At 56.0% G+C, this 20887-nt stretch overlaps 1 protein-coding gene across 3 annotated transcripts in view; it reads right to left on the reverse strand.

Annotated features, from left to right (window-relative positions):
* The window catches only part of MRC2 (mannose receptor C type 2), a 116337-nt gene that overhangs the window by 11949 nt on the left and 83501 nt on the right, over window positions 1-20887 (reverse strand). For all 3 annotated transcript variants that reach the window (XR_003997593.1, XM_030541416.1, XM_030541415.1), the window contains exons 15-29: window positions 19936-20074; window positions 15452-15487; window positions 13093-13253; window positions 12385-12452; window positions 10916-11016; window positions 10114-10259; window positions 8444-8558; window positions 8050-8213; window positions 6872-6980; window positions 5702-5940; window positions 5441-5609; window positions 4660-4809; window positions 3867-3986; window positions 2405-2584; window positions 604-630 (exon numbers count right to left, since the gene is read on the reverse strand). Coding sequence is in view for 2 of the 3 variants with exons in the window: in XM_030541416.1 (XP_030397276.1) it covers window positions 604-630; window positions 2405-2584; window positions 3867-3986; window positions 4660-4809; window positions 5441-5609; window positions 5702-5940; window positions 6872-6980; window positions 8050-8213; window positions 8444-8558; window positions 10114-10259; window positions 10916-11016; window positions 12385-12452; window positions 13093-13253; window positions 15452-15487; window positions 19936-20074 (1924 nt within the window). In the remaining variant the exon portion in view is untranslated. The remainder of the gene's footprint in view (window positions 1-603; window positions 631-2404; window positions 2585-3866; window positions 3987-4659; window positions 4810-5440; window positions 5610-5701; window positions 5941-6871; window positions 6981-8049; window positions 8214-8443; window positions 8559-10113; window positions 10260-10915; window positions 11017-12384; window positions 12453-13092; window positions 13254-15451; window positions 15488-19935; window positions 20075-20887) is intronic.

A 20887-nucleotide genomic window follows, 5' to 3' on the forward strand; every position in this document is an offset into this window, starting at 1 on the left:
GGTCAGTGGCAGAACAGGGCATAGGACCCAGGTGTCCTCTGCTTCAGCCCCTGGACTTTCCCAGACACACGAGTTAGGGGTAGGGCAGGTCACTGCAACACAGACAGCTCCCGCGGCTCAGAGGTTGGCAGCGAGGCCCCCAAAGCCAAGCTGGTTCCAGGAGGCCTGGGGGGTGTCCTTTTCCATGGTTGTAGTGCTTGGCTGTCTATCCTGCCTGGTCCCACTCAGCACGCCATACTCCTCACTGCCAACCCCTAGCGCATGGACGCTCTGGATCCCAGCAGCTGATGCTGTCTGGGGGCGGGGGGATGATCGGAGCAAGGGAGCAGTGTGTTCACGCAGTCTCCAGCCACAGAAATCAAGTGTGGCCCCTGCCCTTGGGAATTCACAGGGAAAGCTCTTAATCCAAAGGTGACCCTGGCCAGCCTGCCAAGATATGGGCACAGCGGCAGGTGGCAAAAACGGGCACTCCTGCTGGTATTAATAGGAGCCAGGCTGCCAGGCCCTGGTACTCCCTTTGTCCCGTACGACCCCTGGAGCTGGGGCTGGATAGGAACAAGGCCTTGTGCCCATGTTGATCTGTGACGCTGCTGTGCCACTCACCTGAGCGGGAGAAGCTGCTCTCCTCAACTGAAAGGGGAATGAAAAGAGAGACAGATAAGTAGCCTGCCAGAGTGTCCTTCCTTCCAGATCCATTACTGCCAGTGGGAAATGGTGTATTCCTCCCGACGCCCATCCTGCCTGCTACAGTTGGGGCAAATGGCTGCTGCAATACAGAATATGTGCCCAGTCTACGCATTCCCTTAGCTCTCTTCCCAGACTGGCACTCGATCTGACCCCACCGAACCTACCCCGCACCCACCGAATCGCTGGGGCCCCTTGAGCCTGCCCCACAACCGCCGAGTCCCTGGCGCCCCCTGAGCCTGCCCCCACCCACCGAGACTCTGGCGCCTACCAAGCCTGCCCTGCACTGGCTGAGTCACTGGCGCCCCCCCCGAGTTTCCTCACCCGCCGAGTTTCCTCACCTGCCAAGTTGCTGTCACCTACCAGGTCCCTGAGCCTGCCCCGCACTCGTTGAATCGCTGGTGGCCCCACTCCCGCATGATAATCTGGCACTCCCTGGGCATGTTTGTACCTGTTAAGTCCCTGCTACTTGTTTTTACCAAGTCCCAAATACTGGTACTGCCCCAAACATATCCCGTGCCCTGCTACAGGGACATGCAGCAACAGCCCCAGACTGCAGGGTTGAGAAACACTGACTAGCTCGGTCCTGCCTCGGTCTCCCATGAGCTTCTCCACAACGTCCCCACCAGGTAGCAGACTGGCCCTCCTAAAGAGGCGTTGGCCTGTGGGTGACAATCTTGCAGGGAGGGAAGTGCTTTCACCTGAAGCCCACAATGCTGAAGACTCCTTGGCCCAGTGCCAGCGCTGGCACGAGCAGACTCCCCACGCTGCTATTCCAACCCTGGACTCTCCACCAAGCTCTCCCGACACCCCTCAATCCTACTCTGCAGCTCCCAGCTAGTCCAACCCTAGGCTCCTCGGCTAGTCCACCCTGGGCTCCCTTCCCAGCTCCACCAACGCCCCTCAGTCCTACTCCGCAGCTCCCGGCTTGTCTACCCTGGGCTCCCTGCCCAGCTCCACCCACACCCCTCAATCCTACTCCATAGCCCCCAGCTAGTCCACCCTGGGCTCCCCGCCCAGCTCCACCCACACTCCTCAATTTTACTCTGCAGCCCCCGGCTAGTCCACCCTGGGCTCCCCGCCCAGCTCCACCCACACCCCTCAATCCTACTCCATAGCCCCCGGCTAGTCCACCCTGGGCTCCCCGCCCAGCTCCACCCACACTCCTCAATTTTACTCTGCAGCCCCCGGCTAGTCCACCCTGGGCTCCCCGCCCAGCTCCACCCACACCCCTCAATCCTACTCTGCAGCCCCCGGCTAGTCCAATCCTGGGCTCCCTGCCCAGCTCCACCAACGCCCCTCAATCCTGCTCCATAGCCCCCGGCTAGTCCTCCTTGGGCTCCCCGCCCAGCTCCACCCACACCCCTCAATCCTACTCTGCAGCTCCCGGCTAGTCCAACCCTGGGCTCCCTGCCCAGTCTGCCGATGCCCCTCAATCCTACTCCACAGCCCCGGCAATTCCAACCCTAGGCTCTGCGCTGAGCACTCTGGGTGCTGAGGACGAGGTGCTCTGAAGTACCTTGCCCCGCTCAAACTCCTCTAACTAGGATCTGAGGCCAGGTCCCCAGAGGCAGTAAATCAATCCCTGACACCTCGACAGCACCTGAGCCCCAGACCGATTTACTCTGCACCGGCAGGAGGTTCTTTTGTTCTCAGACTCTTTCATAGTTTGCAGTGAAAGCCACCAAGCCAAGTCAACTGGCTCACTGGGCCCTCTTACCTCGGGGGATCTTACAAATGACCCCCATGGTGACATTAGAGCAGGAGCCCAGGTGCCACACCCCATTACTGCTCTGGATCCAGTAGCAGCTGTTCTGGCTGAGCATGCTGGGCCCAGTGTCGTGCTGGCCCCAGTTGGAGTAGTTCATGGCTGTGTTGTCGTGCCAAACCAAGGTGCCTCCTAGAAGGGAAGAGATCATTACACAGGGCTGCATGGGGAGCTGGAGCCTTGCCCAGCTGAGAGCAGTGGGGCTAGTACCTTGGCAGGACACCTATCTAGTGCAGGGGTAAGCAACCTATGGCACGGGTGCCAAAGGCAGCACATGAGCTGATTTTCAGTGGCACTCACTCTGCCCGGGTCCTGGCCACTGGTCCGGGGACTCTGCATTTTATTTAATTTTAAATGAAGCTTCTTAAACATTTAAAAACCCTTATTTACTTTACATACAACAATTGTTTAGTTATATATTACAGACTTATAGAAAGAGACCTTCTAAGAACCTTAAAATGTATTACTGGTACGCAAAACCTTAAATTAGAGTGAATGAATAAAGACTTGGCACACCACTTCTGAAAGGTTGCCGACCCCTGATCTAGTGTCAGCAGCTGCTGCACTCAGTTGACGGAGCAGACTGTCGATGCTACAGTTCCCAGCATCCAGTGCTCTATTCTGATCTGAGCAGCAGCTGGCAGAATCTATAGGCTCCAGCAGGATGAGCTGAGTGGCCTGGCCACGCTGAATGCAGGGACTGGTTGTCTCCCAAGACATGGGTGGCTTTAAGCTGCACTGCAGAGCAACATGGGCTGCCCTTTGACCAGTCCTGGAAAACTGTGCTGAATCCCAGCATCATGTCCAGCGTGGCCTGGAGGTCCCCTTAGATCAACCCTGGAGGTGAACCAGGCAGGTTGAAGACACTGTCCCAGGTCAAGTTCTCCCTTGGGAGACCGGACTGGGGCTGCAAACGTCCCGGCACTCCTTTGTCTCGCTTCTCCGGGACTGACACAGCAAACCCTTGTACTCCAAAGTGCCTGGAGCTATGCAGGCCATTGCATGCACAGGACACATCTTCCCCCAGAGAAATGGGTAACAGCTCCCACAAGAGAGTGCCTGGCTTCCACATGCCTGGGCTCTTTGATACGTGCAATCCCTAAGCGCTCACTGGCCACAGTAACACTGAGCCCAGATCTGGCAATTCCCCTTTGTAGATATCCAAGCACCTCAGCACAGGAGGGACAGTGCCATTATCCCCATTTGTGCAGACAGGAAAACTGAGGCAAATAATGAAAGAGCTGGGAACAACCCCAAGCTCTCCGACTCCTAGTCCAGTGCTCCACCCATGGGGCCATGCTGTCTCCTGACACCAGTGATCTGCAGTGAAGTCAGAAGCGCTGCTCCAACCTCTCCAATTTCTAAAAATGCTGGAGCCAGACAAATCACTCCCCTTGCAACATGATTCTTTTACCTTTGGGGTTAAACGTCATCCCTAACCAGGCACCCTTGGACTGACTCTCATAGGCTTGGAGATGCTCCCAAACGAACACGTTTTCCATCTCATCCTGGATGGACACCACCGTGCCACCAGCTGCGGGGGAAAAGGCACATCAGCCAGGAACGTTACGGGGCTGGCCGCTCAGAGGAAGGGAGGCGCAGCCTGCGGGTGCTGAATCTTGCTCCCAGCGGTGCACCTGCTTGCTTTGCTGAGACCTAACAGGAAGAGGCCTTTATTTAAGTAGCTCCAGCGCCCAGCAATGGTTCCATGGACAATCAGCACGAGCATGCAGAGCCTCAGCTGGTGCAAAATGCCCGAAACATTCCACGGAGGTCAGAGCTCTGACAATTTACACCCGCTGAGGATCTGCCCCACAGCCCTGCGAGAAGAAGTGATTATTGAAAGGCTCAGTTGATCACATGCCGAACACACAGGGAGATTCGGCCTGAGAGTGACTGAAGTGGGGAAGCACCAGGAGAGAGATACACAAGGGCATCAGGCCAGGAGAACGGGGGATGAAGGTTAATTTATACTGGCCGTGAGGGACGGCAAGCGCTGGAGTCCGTGGAACCAGCTCTGCATGGGAAGGGGTGGAAGCTGCACTGCTTGGGGTATTTGAAATGAACTGTCCAATTCACCGGCAGGCACGTTACAGGGAACAATCCTGCCCAGGCAGTAGGGGGAGCCCATGATCTAATGGGTCATAACCATCTTGCATTCCTAGGCTTACACGCTTGGGCTTGCTGCACTCGAACCTCGTTTGTACCTTTCTGGCATCTCTTCATGGCATCCTTCTGCCCCAGAGTGACCTCCATGTGGAAAGTGTAGCAGTGATTCCTGAAGGGGATCCAGGAGGAATCCTCCACCGACTTGGGGCAGCTCCCACTGTAACTCCACTTGTGTGACGGGGGGGACCCTGCAAAGGAGCCGAAGAATGGGTAAGGAGCTTTTCTTTTCCCCTGAGGTTCTCCACCCCCTCTCAGCCCCGCCAACACTCTGCCTCTTCCCGCCACCAAGGCCCCACCCTCGCTCCATCTCTTCCCACCTCCGCTCTGCCCCGTCCGAGGCCCTCGCCTGCTCGGTGCTCTCCGCCCTCCCCTCAATCAGCTAATCTGGGGTGTCGTCAAACAGCTGTGGCTGAATCAGGAGAGCGCACCCCAAGGGGGAGTGAAAGGGAGAGCAAACAGCTCTGTCCAAGGAAACGGTGCAAGCAGGAGCATTGCTGACGACCCACCAACACTAGAGTTTAGTCTCGTCTGTGCCCTGACTTGCATGGATGGGTGGAGGGGAGGAGCAGGGGGATGTTAAAGAGAAGGCTCAGGCCATGTCTGAAACACCTTCCTGCCCAGCCAGCTCTGCGGGATCCCTAGGAAGCACTGCAGAGCACAGCATGTAATCCCTGGATGGATTCTTGCTGCTCAGCCTGCAACCCGTCCAGCCATGGGGTCTGCAGCTGCCCAGCGGAGCAGCACCAGGAGGGCCCGATGTCCTTCTTCCCCTGGCTCCCTCCTGCATCTCCTCTGCTCCCGGGAGACCGGCGCACACACCTGTGTTGACCCTGCAGATAGCCCCTTGCAATTTGGTGTCACAACCGGCCGTCCGCCACGTCCCATCCACATCCACGTAGGAGCAGCCCGTGACCTGCCGAGGCTCCCCGTCCTGCCAGTTGACATAGGAAAAGCTCTCTTCTGTGAACCACGAATAGCTCCGGCCTCCCTGAAAACCACCAACAAAGGGGAAAGCTCAGGGGCAGCTCAGACCACAACCCCGCCCCTCCACTCCCAAGGGGACAAGCCCCTCCCTGCTACCTCCTCATTAGCCAGGCCGATCCAGAGCGGGGCCCGCAAGCTGCTGATGGCCTGGGTCAGGTACGCCTGGGTGTAGGGATCCAGCACGCTGGCCAGTGTGGCGTTGCGGGTCTCACACAGCAGCAGGGCCTCCTGCCACTTCAGGGGTTTCTGCAGGATGCGGTAGGTGCTGTTGAGGTAGGAGAGTGGGGAGCTGGGGGAGGGGAGGGAGCTGGTCCGGGATGAGCTCAGAGCTGGGTCTGGGGGAGAAAAGAGACACGCTCAGATCTCCATCCAGAGTCTCTCTTTGCAGAGGAGCAATGCCCCTCGGCACTGCCACAGGGTATCTCATCCCAGCGCGGGAGCGGGCAGGAACGGGGCCATGTGAAAACACCCACATGATGATCCGGGCCCCAGGGTGCTGCCCACAGACAGCGCGCTGCCCACACACAGCGCGAGAAATGGGCCGTTGGAGCCGAGTGAGCTGCAGACGCAGCCCGCGGGGGACAGAATCATGTTAAGGAGAAGGGCAGGTTGCTGAGACGTGGCGGAAGGACGTGGGGCGCTTTGATGCTGAGCGGTGCAGCACCGCACCAGATGGATTTAGCTGGGCCTGGCACAGTGTTAGAGCTGTGCCCAGCCCCACAGCCCTGGTTCAGGATCTCAAAGCACCAGGGGGTGCATGTTGGAGCCGGTATTGAGGCTCCGACTCAGCGCTCTGGCGTGGCTGCTGAGATACCCCGAGGTGGGGCATTCTAGGAACGGCGGTTGCGTTTCTTTGCAGTGTATTGTGGGACACTCTCGGCTGGACAGATGTGCCAGCACACGGACAGCCTGGCACCTGGGTGGCACACAGGCTTCCCACACCGATCCGTTCCCCAGCTCGCATTATAGGAGATTTTGGACCATCGGCCCCACAAGTGTGACTGGTACCAGAGAACCTAGGCATAGCCCACGCTGCCCAGAAAAGCTGGATGCTGACAGCCGGGCGCAGGGCTGATCTGGCAGGAGCAAAGCCCAGCTGCAGCCAATGACCCAACAAGGGCAGCTTGTAGGGATCCGTGATGCCAGGTCACTGGGGCTACGGTTACGGAGCTCATTTCTGACCTGCACCTGCCCCGCCTTCTCTGCGGTAGGTGCCATGGGCAAGGCACCTGCACACACCCGGTGCTGTCGGCCCCTCTCCCCTACCTATGCTCCGCTGGCAGATGTAGCCGTGTTTCTCTTCCAGGCAGTTCCTGTCATCCCAGCGGCCCGTGAAGTGGGGAGGGGAGCCGTGCCAAACCAGCACGCAGTTAGTCTGCAAAACACAAGCCAGCGAGGTCAGCGCTGCTTCTGCAAGCCCTGCCCTGCTTCGCATCCTGAGCCCATCCCCTGAGACCATCCCTGGGAGCAGAAAGGATCCTGGCCCCACATTCTGGTTGCCTGGCACCGTTATGGCAGCCAAAGCAGGTGCAGCGAGCTGGCTGGCTGCAGACTCCTTGAGTGAGGCCAGCCCCATGGTGCCCGCACCCAGCGAGGCCAGAGCACTGCCAAGTCTCTGCTCCCTTCCTGGTGCGGCAGCCACCCGAAGATGCACTAAGTGGTGCTGAGAGCCAAACCAGGCTGCTGCCAGCCTCCGGATTGGCACCATAAACCCCACCCCCTCCTCTGGGGCGCCGAATGCAGCCAGGGATCCAGCCCGTAGAGTGCTACCGTGCACACTGCTCCTATCTATCTCCCGGACCTTCAGACCCCATTAACTGCCCTGGCGGCAGCACGGGGAGAGACGGGATAGCTAGAGAAGAACACTGCCCCGCCCCACCCCACCGCCAATGCAGGCTGATCCCTCCAGCGTATTCTCCCCGGCTCTGTCCAGTCCTCCCATGAGGCAGGGCTCCCTCCCCAGCCCCTTGGGAGACGTTTCAACAGCCCGACGCTTCCACCATCAGGACCCATTTCCCAGGGTCCCACACAGGTTTCTCTTTGCTCTTTGTTCACCCCAGACTCCTAGGTACTCACCTGCGCCCGGCTGCTGTCTATGGCTCCTCTCCTGGCCTGAGGGTTTGCATCCCTCAGAGCTATGCCGATGCTCACGTCTCCTCTCTTAGCCATTGTTTAGCCAAGCAGAGCTGCCAGGACTGAGTCCTCCTATTGGCCAGTGCCCAGAAGATAAACCTCAGGGCTTCAGCAAACCTCTAACTATTAGGGACCAGGAGGAGACCTGCCTGGGGGTGGATTATCTGCAGGGGTCTTGCTCTTCCCTCTGAAGCTGGCCCCTGCTGGGCTCCAATCTGGGAATTCCTATGTTCCACCCACGCCCAGGCAGCCAGGCTGAAAGCAACGGGCTGGGCTAGTCCAGAGAGAAAGGGGCCCAGAGAGTCGCTCACCGGTTTGTTGTTCGCTGTGGAGGTGCCGTACCCAGAGGGCTCCCCTGGGGCCCAGTTGACGTATCGGAGAGGTTCCAATTCCACCCACTGGAACTCCTGCTTGGCGTCGTGGAGGCCGATCCAAAGGTCAAAGGTCACATTGGGAAGGATGGAGGTTATAAAAGCTGGAAGATGAAAAAAAAGGGGAAGCAGGGAACCAGCTGATCAATGGCGGAGTCACGGGGCACTGCCGAAAGCGCATGCTCCTGACCCCTCCGTCTGCAGGTCCCGCACCTGGCCGGTCTCGGGGCCACAGCCCAGCTGTTAGCCCAAGCTCCTCACAGGCAGCCCTTGGGGTCCTGGCCTGAAACTGCCCAGCCCTGGCAGAAGAAGAGGCCCCAGGGGGATGCCCTACCTTGCTCTAGGTGGTTGGAGATGGTGGCCAGCACGGCGCCCTGGCTCTCACACACTTGCTTCGCTTCCTGCCACTTCACCTGCTCAGCCTTGTCATAGCCCTTGATGCTGAAACACTGGGCAAGGCCCGAGGGCAGACGAGAGAGACGTTCAGGGGGCATTTCCCCAACCCAGTGAGCAACATACCCACCCGCCTCCCTGCCTACTCCCCTTCCTGGTGCTCCTGGGAACTTGTCTGAATCACTAGTTGTATGACTGCAGCACCCAGTTACGGACCAGAGCCCAGGGTGCTAGGTGCTGTACAAACAGAACAAGAATGATCTCCACTAGTACACCACTTACAAACCCACACATAGACGCACCTATTCCCCACCTTAACCCCCTCCCTTCCCCGACTGGCCACAGACCCCCTCTGCTACCAACACACCTTGTATCCTCCCCATTTCCCTACACACACGCACAATCCTTTCTCCTGTCCACACACCCAATGTAGCATTTCACTTTCCTCAGCCCCACAGCCAGGTCATGGAGAGCCCCAGCAATGCTGCCCCTAGACCGGGGTGGGCAAAGAGGGCCACATCTGGGTCGGGAAATTGCATGCAGGGCCATGAATGCAGGGCTGCGGCTGGGGCAGAGGGGTTGGGTGAGAGGGGGTGCAGGGTGCAGTGTGCAGGAAGGGGCTCAGGGAACGGGATTGGGGTGCAGGAGGGGGTGCACAGTGTGGGAAGGGGCTCAGGACAGGGAGGGTTGTGGAGTGCGAAAGGTGGTTCGGGGCAGGGGTGCAGGCAGGGGGTTCAGGGCAGGGAGTTGGGGTGGAGCAGGGGTGTAGGGTTTGGCAGGAGCTTGGGGTGCAGGCCGAGGCTGCAGGGTGTGGGAGGGGGTGCATGTGCAGGAAGGGGCTCAGGGCAGGGAGTTGGGGCGGAGGAGGAGTGCAGGGTTTGGCAGGGGCTTGGGGTGCGAGCAGACTCTGTGAGGTGTGGGAGGGGGTGCATGTGCAGGAAGGGGCTCAGGGCAAGGAGTTGGGGTGGAGGAGGGGTGCAGAGGGCTCAGGGCAGGAGGTTGGGGTGCTGGCAGGGGGCTCAGGGCAGGGAGTTGAGGTGCAGGAGGGGTGCAGGGTATGGCAGGGGGTTGGGGTGCAGGAGGGGTCTGGCAGGGGGGTGGGGTTCAGGCTCTGGCCCGGCACCACTTACCCTGAGTGGCTCCAGAGTGGCAGTGGCATGCACCGGGGCCAGGGCAGGCTCCCTGCCTGCCCTGGCCCTGGCCCTGGCCCTGGCCCCAGCCCCACACCATTCCAGGAAGCGGCCAGCACCACGTCCCTGCGGCCCCTGGGGGAGCGGGGGTGTGCGCGCAGAGGGCTCTGCGTGCTGCCCTTGCCTGTGGGTACCTCCCCCAAAGCTCCCATTGGCAGGGAACATGCAAGAGCAGCGCACGGAGCTCTCTGCTCGCCCCCCCCCCCCAGTGGTACAGAGGCAATCCTATGGGTCGGATTCGGCCCGCAGGCCATAGTTTGCCCACCACTGCCCTAAAGGGTCCTAAACCCCTCCTGGGAGATCAGAGCCACAGGCGGGCACTTTGCACAAGAATACGCAGAAATGTAAGCAGACGCACATGGGGTGGGGGGTGGTACAGACAAGACAGATGGCCGTTGCATCTGCAGGCCTCCTGAAATACCTTGTTGATGAACGGGACCCAGCCCCGTGCGCAGCCGCCAGGAACGGGAGTCGGCAGTGGTGGCAGAGAGGGCTTCACAGCAGTGGTGTTACTCCGTTTGCAGATATACGGCAGAGCAGTTAGACACTTCTGGTCCCCCCAGTCCTCTTCAGGGAAAAGGAGAGAGCATGCGACTTCCCTCTACATGCTCCAGGGAGCCGGTGGAATTAACTCCCTCGACTGGAAGGGGCTGTGCTATTGCAATGACCTTGGAGACTCCCATATACCAGCTACCTCAAATATTAACCTCAGTGTGGGACGTGTGTTGGGCGTGTGCAGAGGGGACGGGTGCATAGGGGGGGTCTGTCATGTAGGACTCACCTGCACAGTCCATGGTGGGTACATGGGATACTGGCTGGATTAGTCAGGACTTGATTCCCAGCTCTGCCAGTCACTTGCTGGGCAAGCCACTTAGAGCCAGTGCTCCCCCCCCCCCCCCGCAAGATTCCCCCCGGGGCTGAGTCCAGAGGTACCCAGCATCCGCAGCTCCCATTGACTTCACTTGTGGGTGCTCAGCACCTCTGAGAACAGGCCCAAGGTGTCTCCAGGCTGGGCTCCCAAAAACAGAGGCACCCACACATCAGAGACACTTACGAAAATGTTGGTTCCCCCTCCCTCCATGCCTTAGCTCCCCCATCAGTGAATCGGGGCCCATGGTACTGAGCCACCTGGCCGGAGGGGCTCCCAGAGGGGTCACTGACGATGCTTTGAGATCGCTGCTCCAGTAGCACGGCCATTCGCCTAACACGTACAAACCTCTCACCTCTGCTGGCCGTCATGTACACGCACTTCTTCTCCTTGCTGATTGGCCGCGGCTTGCCCGGCGCCCAGGAAATGAAGTTCAGGAGGGAGCCATCGGACCACCTGCAGAAGGCGAGGGCGGGAAGTGTCAGCAGCTGCATGTGGTAGGGGGTGGGAGACGAGGCTATCGAGTAGGCAGGCAGGCTCTCGCACTCGGAGCTGGGTCTGAGAAGTGGTGATTCCTGCAGCGCAGGCTCCTTGCTGGGCAGCTCTCCCTGCGCCCCCTGCTGCTGCCCATTCAGCTGGGTGCACTCACCCGCCGTGGGCCGCTTATAATCAAGAGGGTGGGCTTCAAAGCAGCCAGTGTGGTGGAACAGCTGAGGAGTAATTCTGCTCCCATCCAAGCCCAGGGGAGCCTGGTCACCGACTTCAGGGGAGATGGGGCCAGGAGGGAGCCGTGTGTGCAGGTATCACTACTGCCCTCTGCTGGTGGCACAGGCAGACCTGCACAAGCATGGGGCTGGAGCTCCTATTCCACTCCCAGGCCAGGCACCCATCATTGCAGACCGCCTGACCAGGGGAGCTCCCCGACTAATGTTAGACAAGATGTGTCCGGCGAAAGGAGAGTGGGAAAGGGGAATGGGGTGGAGACTGTGTGTTTACACCATGAAGACCCATGCATAGCACCACAGACTACACCTGGGTGAATTCTCACTCCTGGGGCAGAAGGCTTAATACCCCATCAACTGAGTGCAGCCCACAGCCGCTCAGCACGTCACGCTGGCCCTCTTCTAACAGTGCTTTAATCTCATGCAGAGCTCCACGAGCCTGCCACAGGCTTAGCCAACGGGGGCTGGCTGGTTAGTGCAGCAGCAGAGGCTCGTGCTTTAAGACACAAGTTTGATGCCCACTGCCGACGGCCCACCCGGGGAATGGCACTGCACTTGCTGGAATGAAATTTGCAGCAGCAGCTGCTCGAGGGTGTGTTGCAGCCTGCCTGGAGGTGCTGATGGGACCAGAACAACGGCGCTCTGACCCAGCAGAGGGGGAGGTAGCCGGGCCTGCTTTCCTCATGACTTGTGCTCGGCGTGACTGGAGCTGGCTTTTCAGCGTTGGCCACTTGCTCTCTAGGCTGGAGAGGCTCCGTGCTCAGTCTTCGGGGGGGGTGGCAAGATTTCCAGACCGCTCTTCCGGGAGTGAACAATGAGACTCCTTTCTGCTCTCCCAGACTCACATGCAATTCTCACTGATGTCAGCAGGGGGCAGGTGTCTATCCAAGGGCAGAATGTTGCCCCCCCAGCTAAGGCATTTCCAGCTGGGATGAGCTGGGGAGTCCGGAGTCCTGCCCCAGTGTCCCCCCCACAGTTGGAATTTAATGTGGGGTTCCCGGTTGGATTTGCACAATCCTCATTACGGGGAGGAGGCATGAAGGAAGGTGAGAGGATGCATGGGGAAGGCGGGCGGGCGGGGGGGGGGGGGGGCTTGACTCACTTGAATCGCCCATCGTTTTCATAGGTGTGCAACCCGATCCACCAGTGCTGCTCCTGGCCCCTGGAGAACTGGGGAAACAAAACACAGGACATGTCAGTGTCACAGGCAGAGCCGAGAAGAGCAACTCCAGCAGGGCCTCATTCAGCTAATGCCTTCTCCGTCGGGATGTACAGAAACCACCTAAGCCCGGTCCTCGGTCTGGGCTGCGGTCAGCAGTTTCTCCAGGATTTCCCAGGGCCTGGAAACCAGCACAGGTGCCCTGTGGCTATTGCGGGCTGGCTGGGCGATGAGCTGTGTGCAGCCTCCCCTTCCCTCCCAGACCCTGCGGTGCCTTTCTCACAAGGGGAAGATGCTCGGTATTCACCCACCCTCCTCCTCCTCCCTTCTCTTCATGCAGCAGCTTGGGGGGACCAATGAGATGCTTTCGCTGGTGCCAGTCAGTGGCTTCATGCAGCAGCCAGTGCAATGCACCACACCCCTAAGGCCAGGCCAGAATCAGTTATACTGGGGTAAATCCAGTAACTCTGCTGGCGTTGGCTGATGCCCGGTGAAATTACACCCTTGCGACCCTGCTCTGGGTTTAATGATGGGAAGGGAGCATTTTCCACAACTGTGCAGACCTGCTTCCTGCCGAACACCAGCGGTCAGTGACACGCAGGTATCCGACAATGGCCCACGGATGCCCCACGCTTGGTTACGTTCTCCTACCTTCTTCAGGCTCTGGCCCAAAAAATCCAGCTCGGCTTGGTTATGAACAGACACCAACTCAGCTTGAAACCACATGCAGATCCGCTGAGCCTGCACCCAGGTTGAGTGATGCTCAGAGAATTTGTATTCTGCATCCTGATATTTCACCCACTCTTTGCTGCCTGTGGACACAGAAGCAGAGACAAGACGAGGCTGTACATTGTGACGCGGGCTCAGCCGGGGAAGGCAGGGACGGAGCGAGGAGAGAATCTGTTCTTACAGTAATAGGCCCATCAGCAGCCCTCTGTACAGCTTCCTTTGCATCTGTCACTCTTGCCACAGGTGCTGGAATGCAACAAGCAAGGGGTTCTCCCTTTGGCAAGCTGGAGAAGTTTTAGTACCGTAAGAAACTGACCGTGCCAATGAAGAGTGGAGCCCACGCTGTGCGAGCTTTCCCTATGCAGCTCTACCAGTGCCCCTCACACCTGATCTGCAGCCCCTCCCGCTGTTCCAGCTCTGGGATCTCCCTGCACCCCTGTTCAGGCCTCTCAGTCCTGATCTCCAGCATCCTGCACTAGTCCCTGCCTGGCCCTCCTCCCCCAGCTCTGCTGTTGGCCCTCAAGCCGGAGCCACACACCCCGTATCATGGCAGTCTTGCCTTCACCACTGCCTTTTCAGTTCTGCCAATTTCCCTTACTCCTGACCTGAAGCGCTCTCTGCTGCTCTAGACTCGGGGCCCCCAACAGCACAGTTCTGCAGATGCACTTTAGTCCTGCCCTGCTATCCCAGCCCTCCCACCTTGCCTCCCTGCTCCGCTGATTCTGCACGGCTCTTCTACCCCGACCACACTACCGGGGTTCCGGGGCAGAGAGCTCTAAGCAAGCCATGCTGCATGGGGATCAGGTCATGCATGGGCTAGGCGGAAGGCAAATGCCTCGCACTTTGGCTCCTCCCTTACACTTCCAGCGGGGACTCATGAGGTGGGTGGTTAAGGCCACGGCTCCCACGCTCCTGGGCCCAGAATGAGCCCGAGGGTGCCCTGGCTTGCTCTCCAACGGGATCAATGCATATTTGTGGCTGAGGGCATTTATCCACCAGCTCCATCCCCCCTTCTGGCACTGCACGGCTGCTGGCCCTTACTGAACAGTAGTGACATCCAAGCCAAGGTTGAGCAAACCCTTAGGGACGGGTCAGTATATGGGGTGGGGGAGCAGCACACCACGGGAGTTCGCCTGCAGACAGAAGAACGGGCTCTGTGTTGTCCTCGTTACACAACAGCACAGCTGTGCCCCAGTGGGGAGCCTGGCCAGTGTGGGAAGGATGGCACCACCCCTCGCTCTGGGCACTGGGCACCTCAGGATTGCAGAATGGCCCCTCCAGAGACACACCCAAATATTCAGCCTCTTTCCAAACTAGCATTCTAGCTTTGCAGCCCAGTAACCCCTGGGGCCAACTGCATCCCGGGCCTCAAGAACAGCTGCCCGTTTGGTTTAGTAACTGTCGCTTTGGGTTATGGCCCTGAGCCCCTCTTCCCTGCCATTGCTGAGACCCTGATGCCCAACAGAACAAATTCACTCCTGGGAGAACTCTAGTGACTCCTCTGGGGTTGCGCCTCCCCATACGATGGGTGAATTTTGTCCATCAGACATCCAACTCTCTTTGCTAAGACATCCATCCATTTCACCCACAGCCTGCTTGTTTCATTAAACAGCATTTGCAAAACTGCACATACAGTTTGGAGAACGACTAATCTTGTGGCTGGAATGCAGGTTTGGGAGCCAGGACTCCTGGGTCCTTGTGTGATGCTGGGCAAGTCATGCCGCTGCCGTGTGCCTCAGTTTCCCCCTCTGTAAAATGGGGCCAGCGATACTGACCGAGCTCCAGTGAGGTTTATGAAGCTTTGATCATTAACATTGTTGGGTGGGAGGCACCATGGAAGGACAGACACGTCCACACAGGGGAGACAGATACTTCGTTGGACAGGCAGTCAGTCATGCAAGGTGGATGCAAACAGGGGAGATGCTCACAAGAGGCAGACTCTTCCCAGACACATGCACATCCCACGAGATCATAGAATCATAGACCATCAGGGTTGGAAGGGACCTCAGGAGGTCATCTAGTCCAACCCGCTGCTGAAAGCGGGACCAATCCCCAGACAGATTTTTGCCCCAGATTCCTAAGTGCCTCCCTCAAGAATTGAACTCACAACCCTGAGTTTAGCAGGTTAATGCTCAAACCTCTGAGCTATCCTTCGCTCCTCCCCCACCCCAACAAACACATGCCCTCGGGATGCAGGCACTGTCATCGGGGGAGGCAGACAGCAGGGGATGTGCAAAGACTCCAATGCATATGGAAACCTCCAGATGATTCAGTAACACACCTTGGGTGGGTATCTCTGGCTCCTTCACGTCAGCACCTGTTCAAACACAGAGGAGAAAGGGGATGAGGGAGGGATGAGCGACGCTCCTGAATTCAGCTCAGCTCCTGCCTGTGGGCCTCAGCAGCTCAGATTTCTGCAAGGAAGATGCTTTCCCCCTTTACGTTCAGGCCTGCGCCACGTCTGAAGAATCCACTCAGACTGATTTCAATTAAATAAAAGTAACTTCCCAAGCCAAGTGGTTTTGGCTGGCAGCAGCTTCCTCTGGCTTTCGTGCTGCTTCTGAATTATGGATCACCTGCTACTGGAGACTGCTGACATTCTCGCACTCTGCTGTCCAGGACCTGAGGGGGGCGGGATGTGTATGGATAATGACCTCTAATCACAGGGCTATCAGAGCAGTGCAGCAGCTGTTGGCACCTGCAGGGGGTCTGCGGTGATGGGAGGGAGAAGGGGAATTTTTATTTCATGAATTTGGAGCTGGTGAAAAGGTGCAGGACAGACATCCCTAGGGAGGGATGCCCCCCTGTGAATCCACAGGGCAAGTGTTGCATGGACAATAGCAGCAGCAGCTTCACACACCCACTGGCCTGCAACCCTGACCGAGAATCACACAGGCCAGAATTCAAAAGCAATCAGCACACCCAGCTGTGACCAGCTTTTCCCAATTGCTCGGCCCCCAGCGCGATGAGGCCTTATGAAAAATCTGGCCCTAAATCTCACCATGGGGGGCTGGGGAGCGGTGCTGGGGTTTGAGGACTTGGGGGAGAAAATCCAGCCCTTATCTGGGTGCCTAAGAGCGAACTGAGCTCTTTGGAAAGTTTGTCCCTTGGTGTCTATTGGAGATTTGATCAATTTAGCAACTGGACCGAGGCTCCGGACACTTTGAAGACAGGCCACTGAGGAGCTCCCAGGCTGCTGGTAATGATTTTGGGGGCAGTGCCAACCTGCCCTGGAGCGCAAGCCAGACTCCAAACATGAAAGACTCCAAGTGCCAGACTCAGTCCCCCCAGCCAGCCAGCTCCCTGCAGATCAACCCACGTTTCAGTTTTTGCTCCAGCAGCAGCGTCCTGAGAAGCCTATTCGGTCTGAAGGGGCACGAAGCATTGGGAAGATCGAAGAGATAAAAGTGCATCAAGCAAGACCGTCCCTTCTGCTCTCTAGGGGTTCTGCAGATGTGTATAAATAAACCACTCAAGCGCCACTCTGGTGGTTTACAACAGCACCAGGAACCTGCAATAACAATTCAGCCTTAAAGGCAGAGGAGTTGTGTGCCTGTGCACGCATATATTGAGAACAGGTTTTCTAATCTATCTATACATGCACACACACCCCGACACACACACTCCAGGCATCCATTACACACACGCACACATATACACACACACACACACACACAATGCATCTTCTATAAACATCACAAAAATAATCATCAAGCTTAGAAACGTTTTGTAATTGTTTAAATCTCATTTATCCGTAAGCTTCCGTTCGCCCCAAACTTCCCTAGCAAGCTCAGACATTAGCCCTTCAGGGCAACTAAGCTCATGGTACACTTCAAGCTTCAGTTACCTTTGCTGGAGAGGTCTCAAAAAACTAGGGCTTAGATTCTTCCATTAACAATGGGAGAAATGGATTATTTTCCATCCTGCTGTAACTCCAACAGTGGAAGGGATTTGGCTCAAAAAAGAAAAATCACCTTTATGCCAAAGCCAAATCTGAACCGTGCCAGCCCCAGAGGTGAACATTTCAGAGTGATACGAGCATGTGAACACAGAGGAGTGGGGGGTTTACAATGGAAATAGTTTTAATGACACTGACCACACCCCAACTACTATAATAATATGCATGCCTGCTACAACCGGCCTCAGTATCTCTGTGCCCCTCAGGACCCCATCGGGAACCACCTTACATCCCGGGACGTTGAGAGACTAAATTCAGTAACATTTGTGAATCACTCAGACACGGTGCTGCTGTGTGTCACAGAAAAGCCCTGTCTGAAATTAACAACTCTGTATTCAGAGCTACGTTTGGACAATGTGCAACAAATGATGGGAGGCAGCGTAGCCTAGTGGATGGGACTGGGACTCAGGAGACTGGGTTCAATTCCTGGCTCTGCCACTGCTTTGGCTGGGTGACCTTGGGCAAGTTACTGCCCTACCCTGTGCCTCAGTTTCCCATATGTAAAATGGGGATAACAATACTGACCTCCTTTATAAAGCACTCTGAGCTCAGTAGGTGAAAGACGCTAGATAAGAGATACAGTGTTTATTACTGTTAAACAACGCTTGAGGCCACACACTGAATGATCAGGTTAAAAATTAATACTGAAGATCTGCTCATGCAGTGAGCACTATCTTGTGCACTGAATACGGCGGGGCCCTGCGGAAAACGGAGCATGTGACCATGTAGTTAAAGACTGTTTCATAATGCATATACAGAACAGGGCTGAATTAAGGTTGCACAGGAAACTTTAACTCTGGAAATTCCTAACTTTGGAACACTTTGGAATGCTTGCAGGTTATTTTTTTGAGGTGCGATGTATATTTCAGAAAACTCAACCTCTCCTCACTGGTTGTGTGCTGCGAGTTTTGGGAGTCTACGCTATATTCTTCATACAAACCAGCAGACTGAATCCCTGCTTTAAGCAAGAAACTCAATGGAACCATAAACGACTGAGTCATAACCAATTCCTCCTTATTTCAATGGCTATCCAGGGATTTGGTCCAAAACTCCTTTACAATTTGAAAATTTCAGCCATACAAATGGACAAAGGATCTGTCTTCACTTCTTGTCCCAAGCTGTCATGTGGGCTTACTGTGATTAAAAACAGTTACAGCGATGGACAGTTAACATTTTAACAAAATGCTCCCACAAAATTACTCCTTGCCTGCCGGCAAGCCTGCCTCTATGCATGGTCATGCACAGATCAGAGGAATGAAGTCATTGGTTTTCCCATTTAAATAAAACTACTTTCTCATAAAAATAACCCGAACCGCTTGGCAAACAAACTTAAGTGCATTTGCTGAAAATATTTAGATTCCGCTCCTTAAGCCCATCAGTGTGTTGATAGTACTGCGGGGGGAGGGGGGAGAGGTGTCAGTCTGTGTAATTTGAAGAGTGTGTGCATCTGTGTGTGTAGAGCTTTCAGGGGAGCCTTGGTGGATGGAGATTTCCTCCCTCCAGGAATTTTTCAGAAACCTCTGCAGTTTGGTGCTCTTCCATTCTACCCAGGTTATTGTCCCAATCCCACCCCCGGAGTTTCTGAGTGCCTCCTGGTCGTGCTTTGAGCGATATGACTGACACCTGTCACGTGTTCCATCTTCTCGCTCATCTTTGCTCTCATTGTGTGTGGTAGGGCAGTGTTTTGGGAGGGTTGCTTGGGATTTTTTCCCCCCTCTCCTCAATGTAGTGCATTCTGAAGGCAGAACATTTCGTCCTCAAACGTAGCTATACATGCTCCCCAGCAAGATATCAGCTCTGGGCAGGAAGGCTTAAGGCATGGCATGTCTACACTGCAAAAGCATGCAAAAGAGTGTGTGTGTGTGTGTGTGTGAGAGAGAGTGTGTGTGTGAGAGAGAGAGAGACAGACAGACAGACAGACGTTAACTAACTCGGGTTAAAACAGCAGTGAAGACACAGCAACTTGGGTTAACTGGGTGAGTTCAACCTCAGACTATCTAAGCTTGAGGCTGAGCTGCTACGTTACCCCTTCTTCACTGCTACTTTAACCCAAGTTAAGAACACCCTTATTTTCGCAGCGCTGACACAGCCTTGGTTACATCCAGAAAGAGGCGGCTTCATCTCAGGCAGGGAAAACTCCCTACGCTGCCTTGGTGACAGACTCCAAACAAGCAGCCCCTGAGAGTCCTCGTCAGTGATCCCATCAGACTCTTTTCCTACCACACAGGGATGCTGGGAGGCTGAATTCGCCCATGTCTGTGATGTGTTCTGAGATCAGCGGACAGAATGAACGTAACATAAGAACATAAGAACGGCCATACCGGGTCAGACCAATGGTCCATCTAGCCCTGTATCCTGTCTACCGACAGTGGCCAATGCCAGGTGCCCCAGAGGGAGTGGACCTAACAGGCAATGATCACGTGATCTCTCTCCTGCCATCCACCCCTACCCGCTGACAAACAGAGGCTAGGGACACCATTCCTTACCCATCCTGGCTAATAGCCATTAATGGACTTAACCTCAATGAATTTATCCAGTTCTCTTTTAAACGCTGTTATAGTCCCAGCCTTCACAACCTCCTCAGGCAAAGAGTTCCACAAGTTGACTGTGCGCTGTGTGAAGAAGAACTTCCTTTTATTTGTTTTAAACCTGCTGCCCATTAATTTCATTTGGTGGCCCCTAGTTCCTGTATTATGGGAATCAGAAAATAACTTTTCCTTATCTACTTTCTCCACATCACTCGTGAGTTTATAAACTGCATTCTCCCGGCTTGCTCTGCCCCCGCCCTGTGCCCCTTTCCCCGTTACCTTTGGGCAGTTTGCAGATCCAGTCCAGCTGTGACTCACACTGCATTGGCATCCACTGCAAGGAAGCCAGGTCCAGCACTGCACAGTTACGGATGTCGTCATCGTCATGGTTACTGCGGTCAAAGTTGTGGTAGAAAAACTGGGAGCCAGGAAAGATGGGTAGAGTTAGAGCCTGCACACCCACGGGAACTGGACCATTGGCCCTTATCGTCTGGTTTCCTGGTGCAACAGATCAGAGGGTTGATCTGTCGATAGTGCTATGGCATTCTGACTCAGAGCACAGCCAGTGCCTGATGCTTTAGATGCGAGCAAACCCCTCCCATAATGCACCTAGCCAGCTGTGCAATGCTGTACCCCCAGAGTGCCCAGCTAATCTCAGTAGCAGCACAAGAACTGTTTGCCCCATCTCAGCCTTATTTCCTCTGCCCTACACCTTGCATCTGTGCAAAAGTGGCTGTGAAAAGTTCCGGGCCAGGACAGTTGTACTTTCCATCCATTTTGGACACACGACGCAGAACACTGGGGAATGGGATCCCAATCTCTAATATGGGTCAAAAAATGATCCAGCCATTTTTCTAATATGTGGCCACAGTAGCTGTCCTGTGATGGAATCAGAATCAGGTGGAAGTAGGGACTTGTGTCTTTTTCTCTTTCAAAGCCCAATGCTGCAGTCACTGTCCTGTAGAAGGATCATACATGAAGGATTAGGCCACTGGTTTTCAACCTGGGGCCTGCAGACCCCTGGGATTCCACAGATTATATCAATGATTTCCAAAGGGGTCTGTGCCCCCATTCAAAATCCTTTAGGGGTCTGCAAATGATAAAGGTTGAAAACCACTGGATTTGGTAAAAGGAAAGTTGAGCCTCTGTGGCCTCTCCATGATGCCTTTCAGACACTACACCAGTCCGCCTCTGGTGGCTCTCTATCCAGCCAGAAGGAAGGGAAGAGTCC

Source organism: Gopherus evgoodei, chromosome 23 (genome assembly GCF_007399415.2).
Source record: "Gopherus evgoodei ecotype Sinaloan lineage chromosome 23, rGopEvg1_v1.p, whole genome shotgun sequence".
NCBI classification, from domain to species: domain Eukaryota; kingdom Metazoa; phylum Chordata; order Testudines; family Testudinidae; genus Gopherus; species Gopherus evgoodei.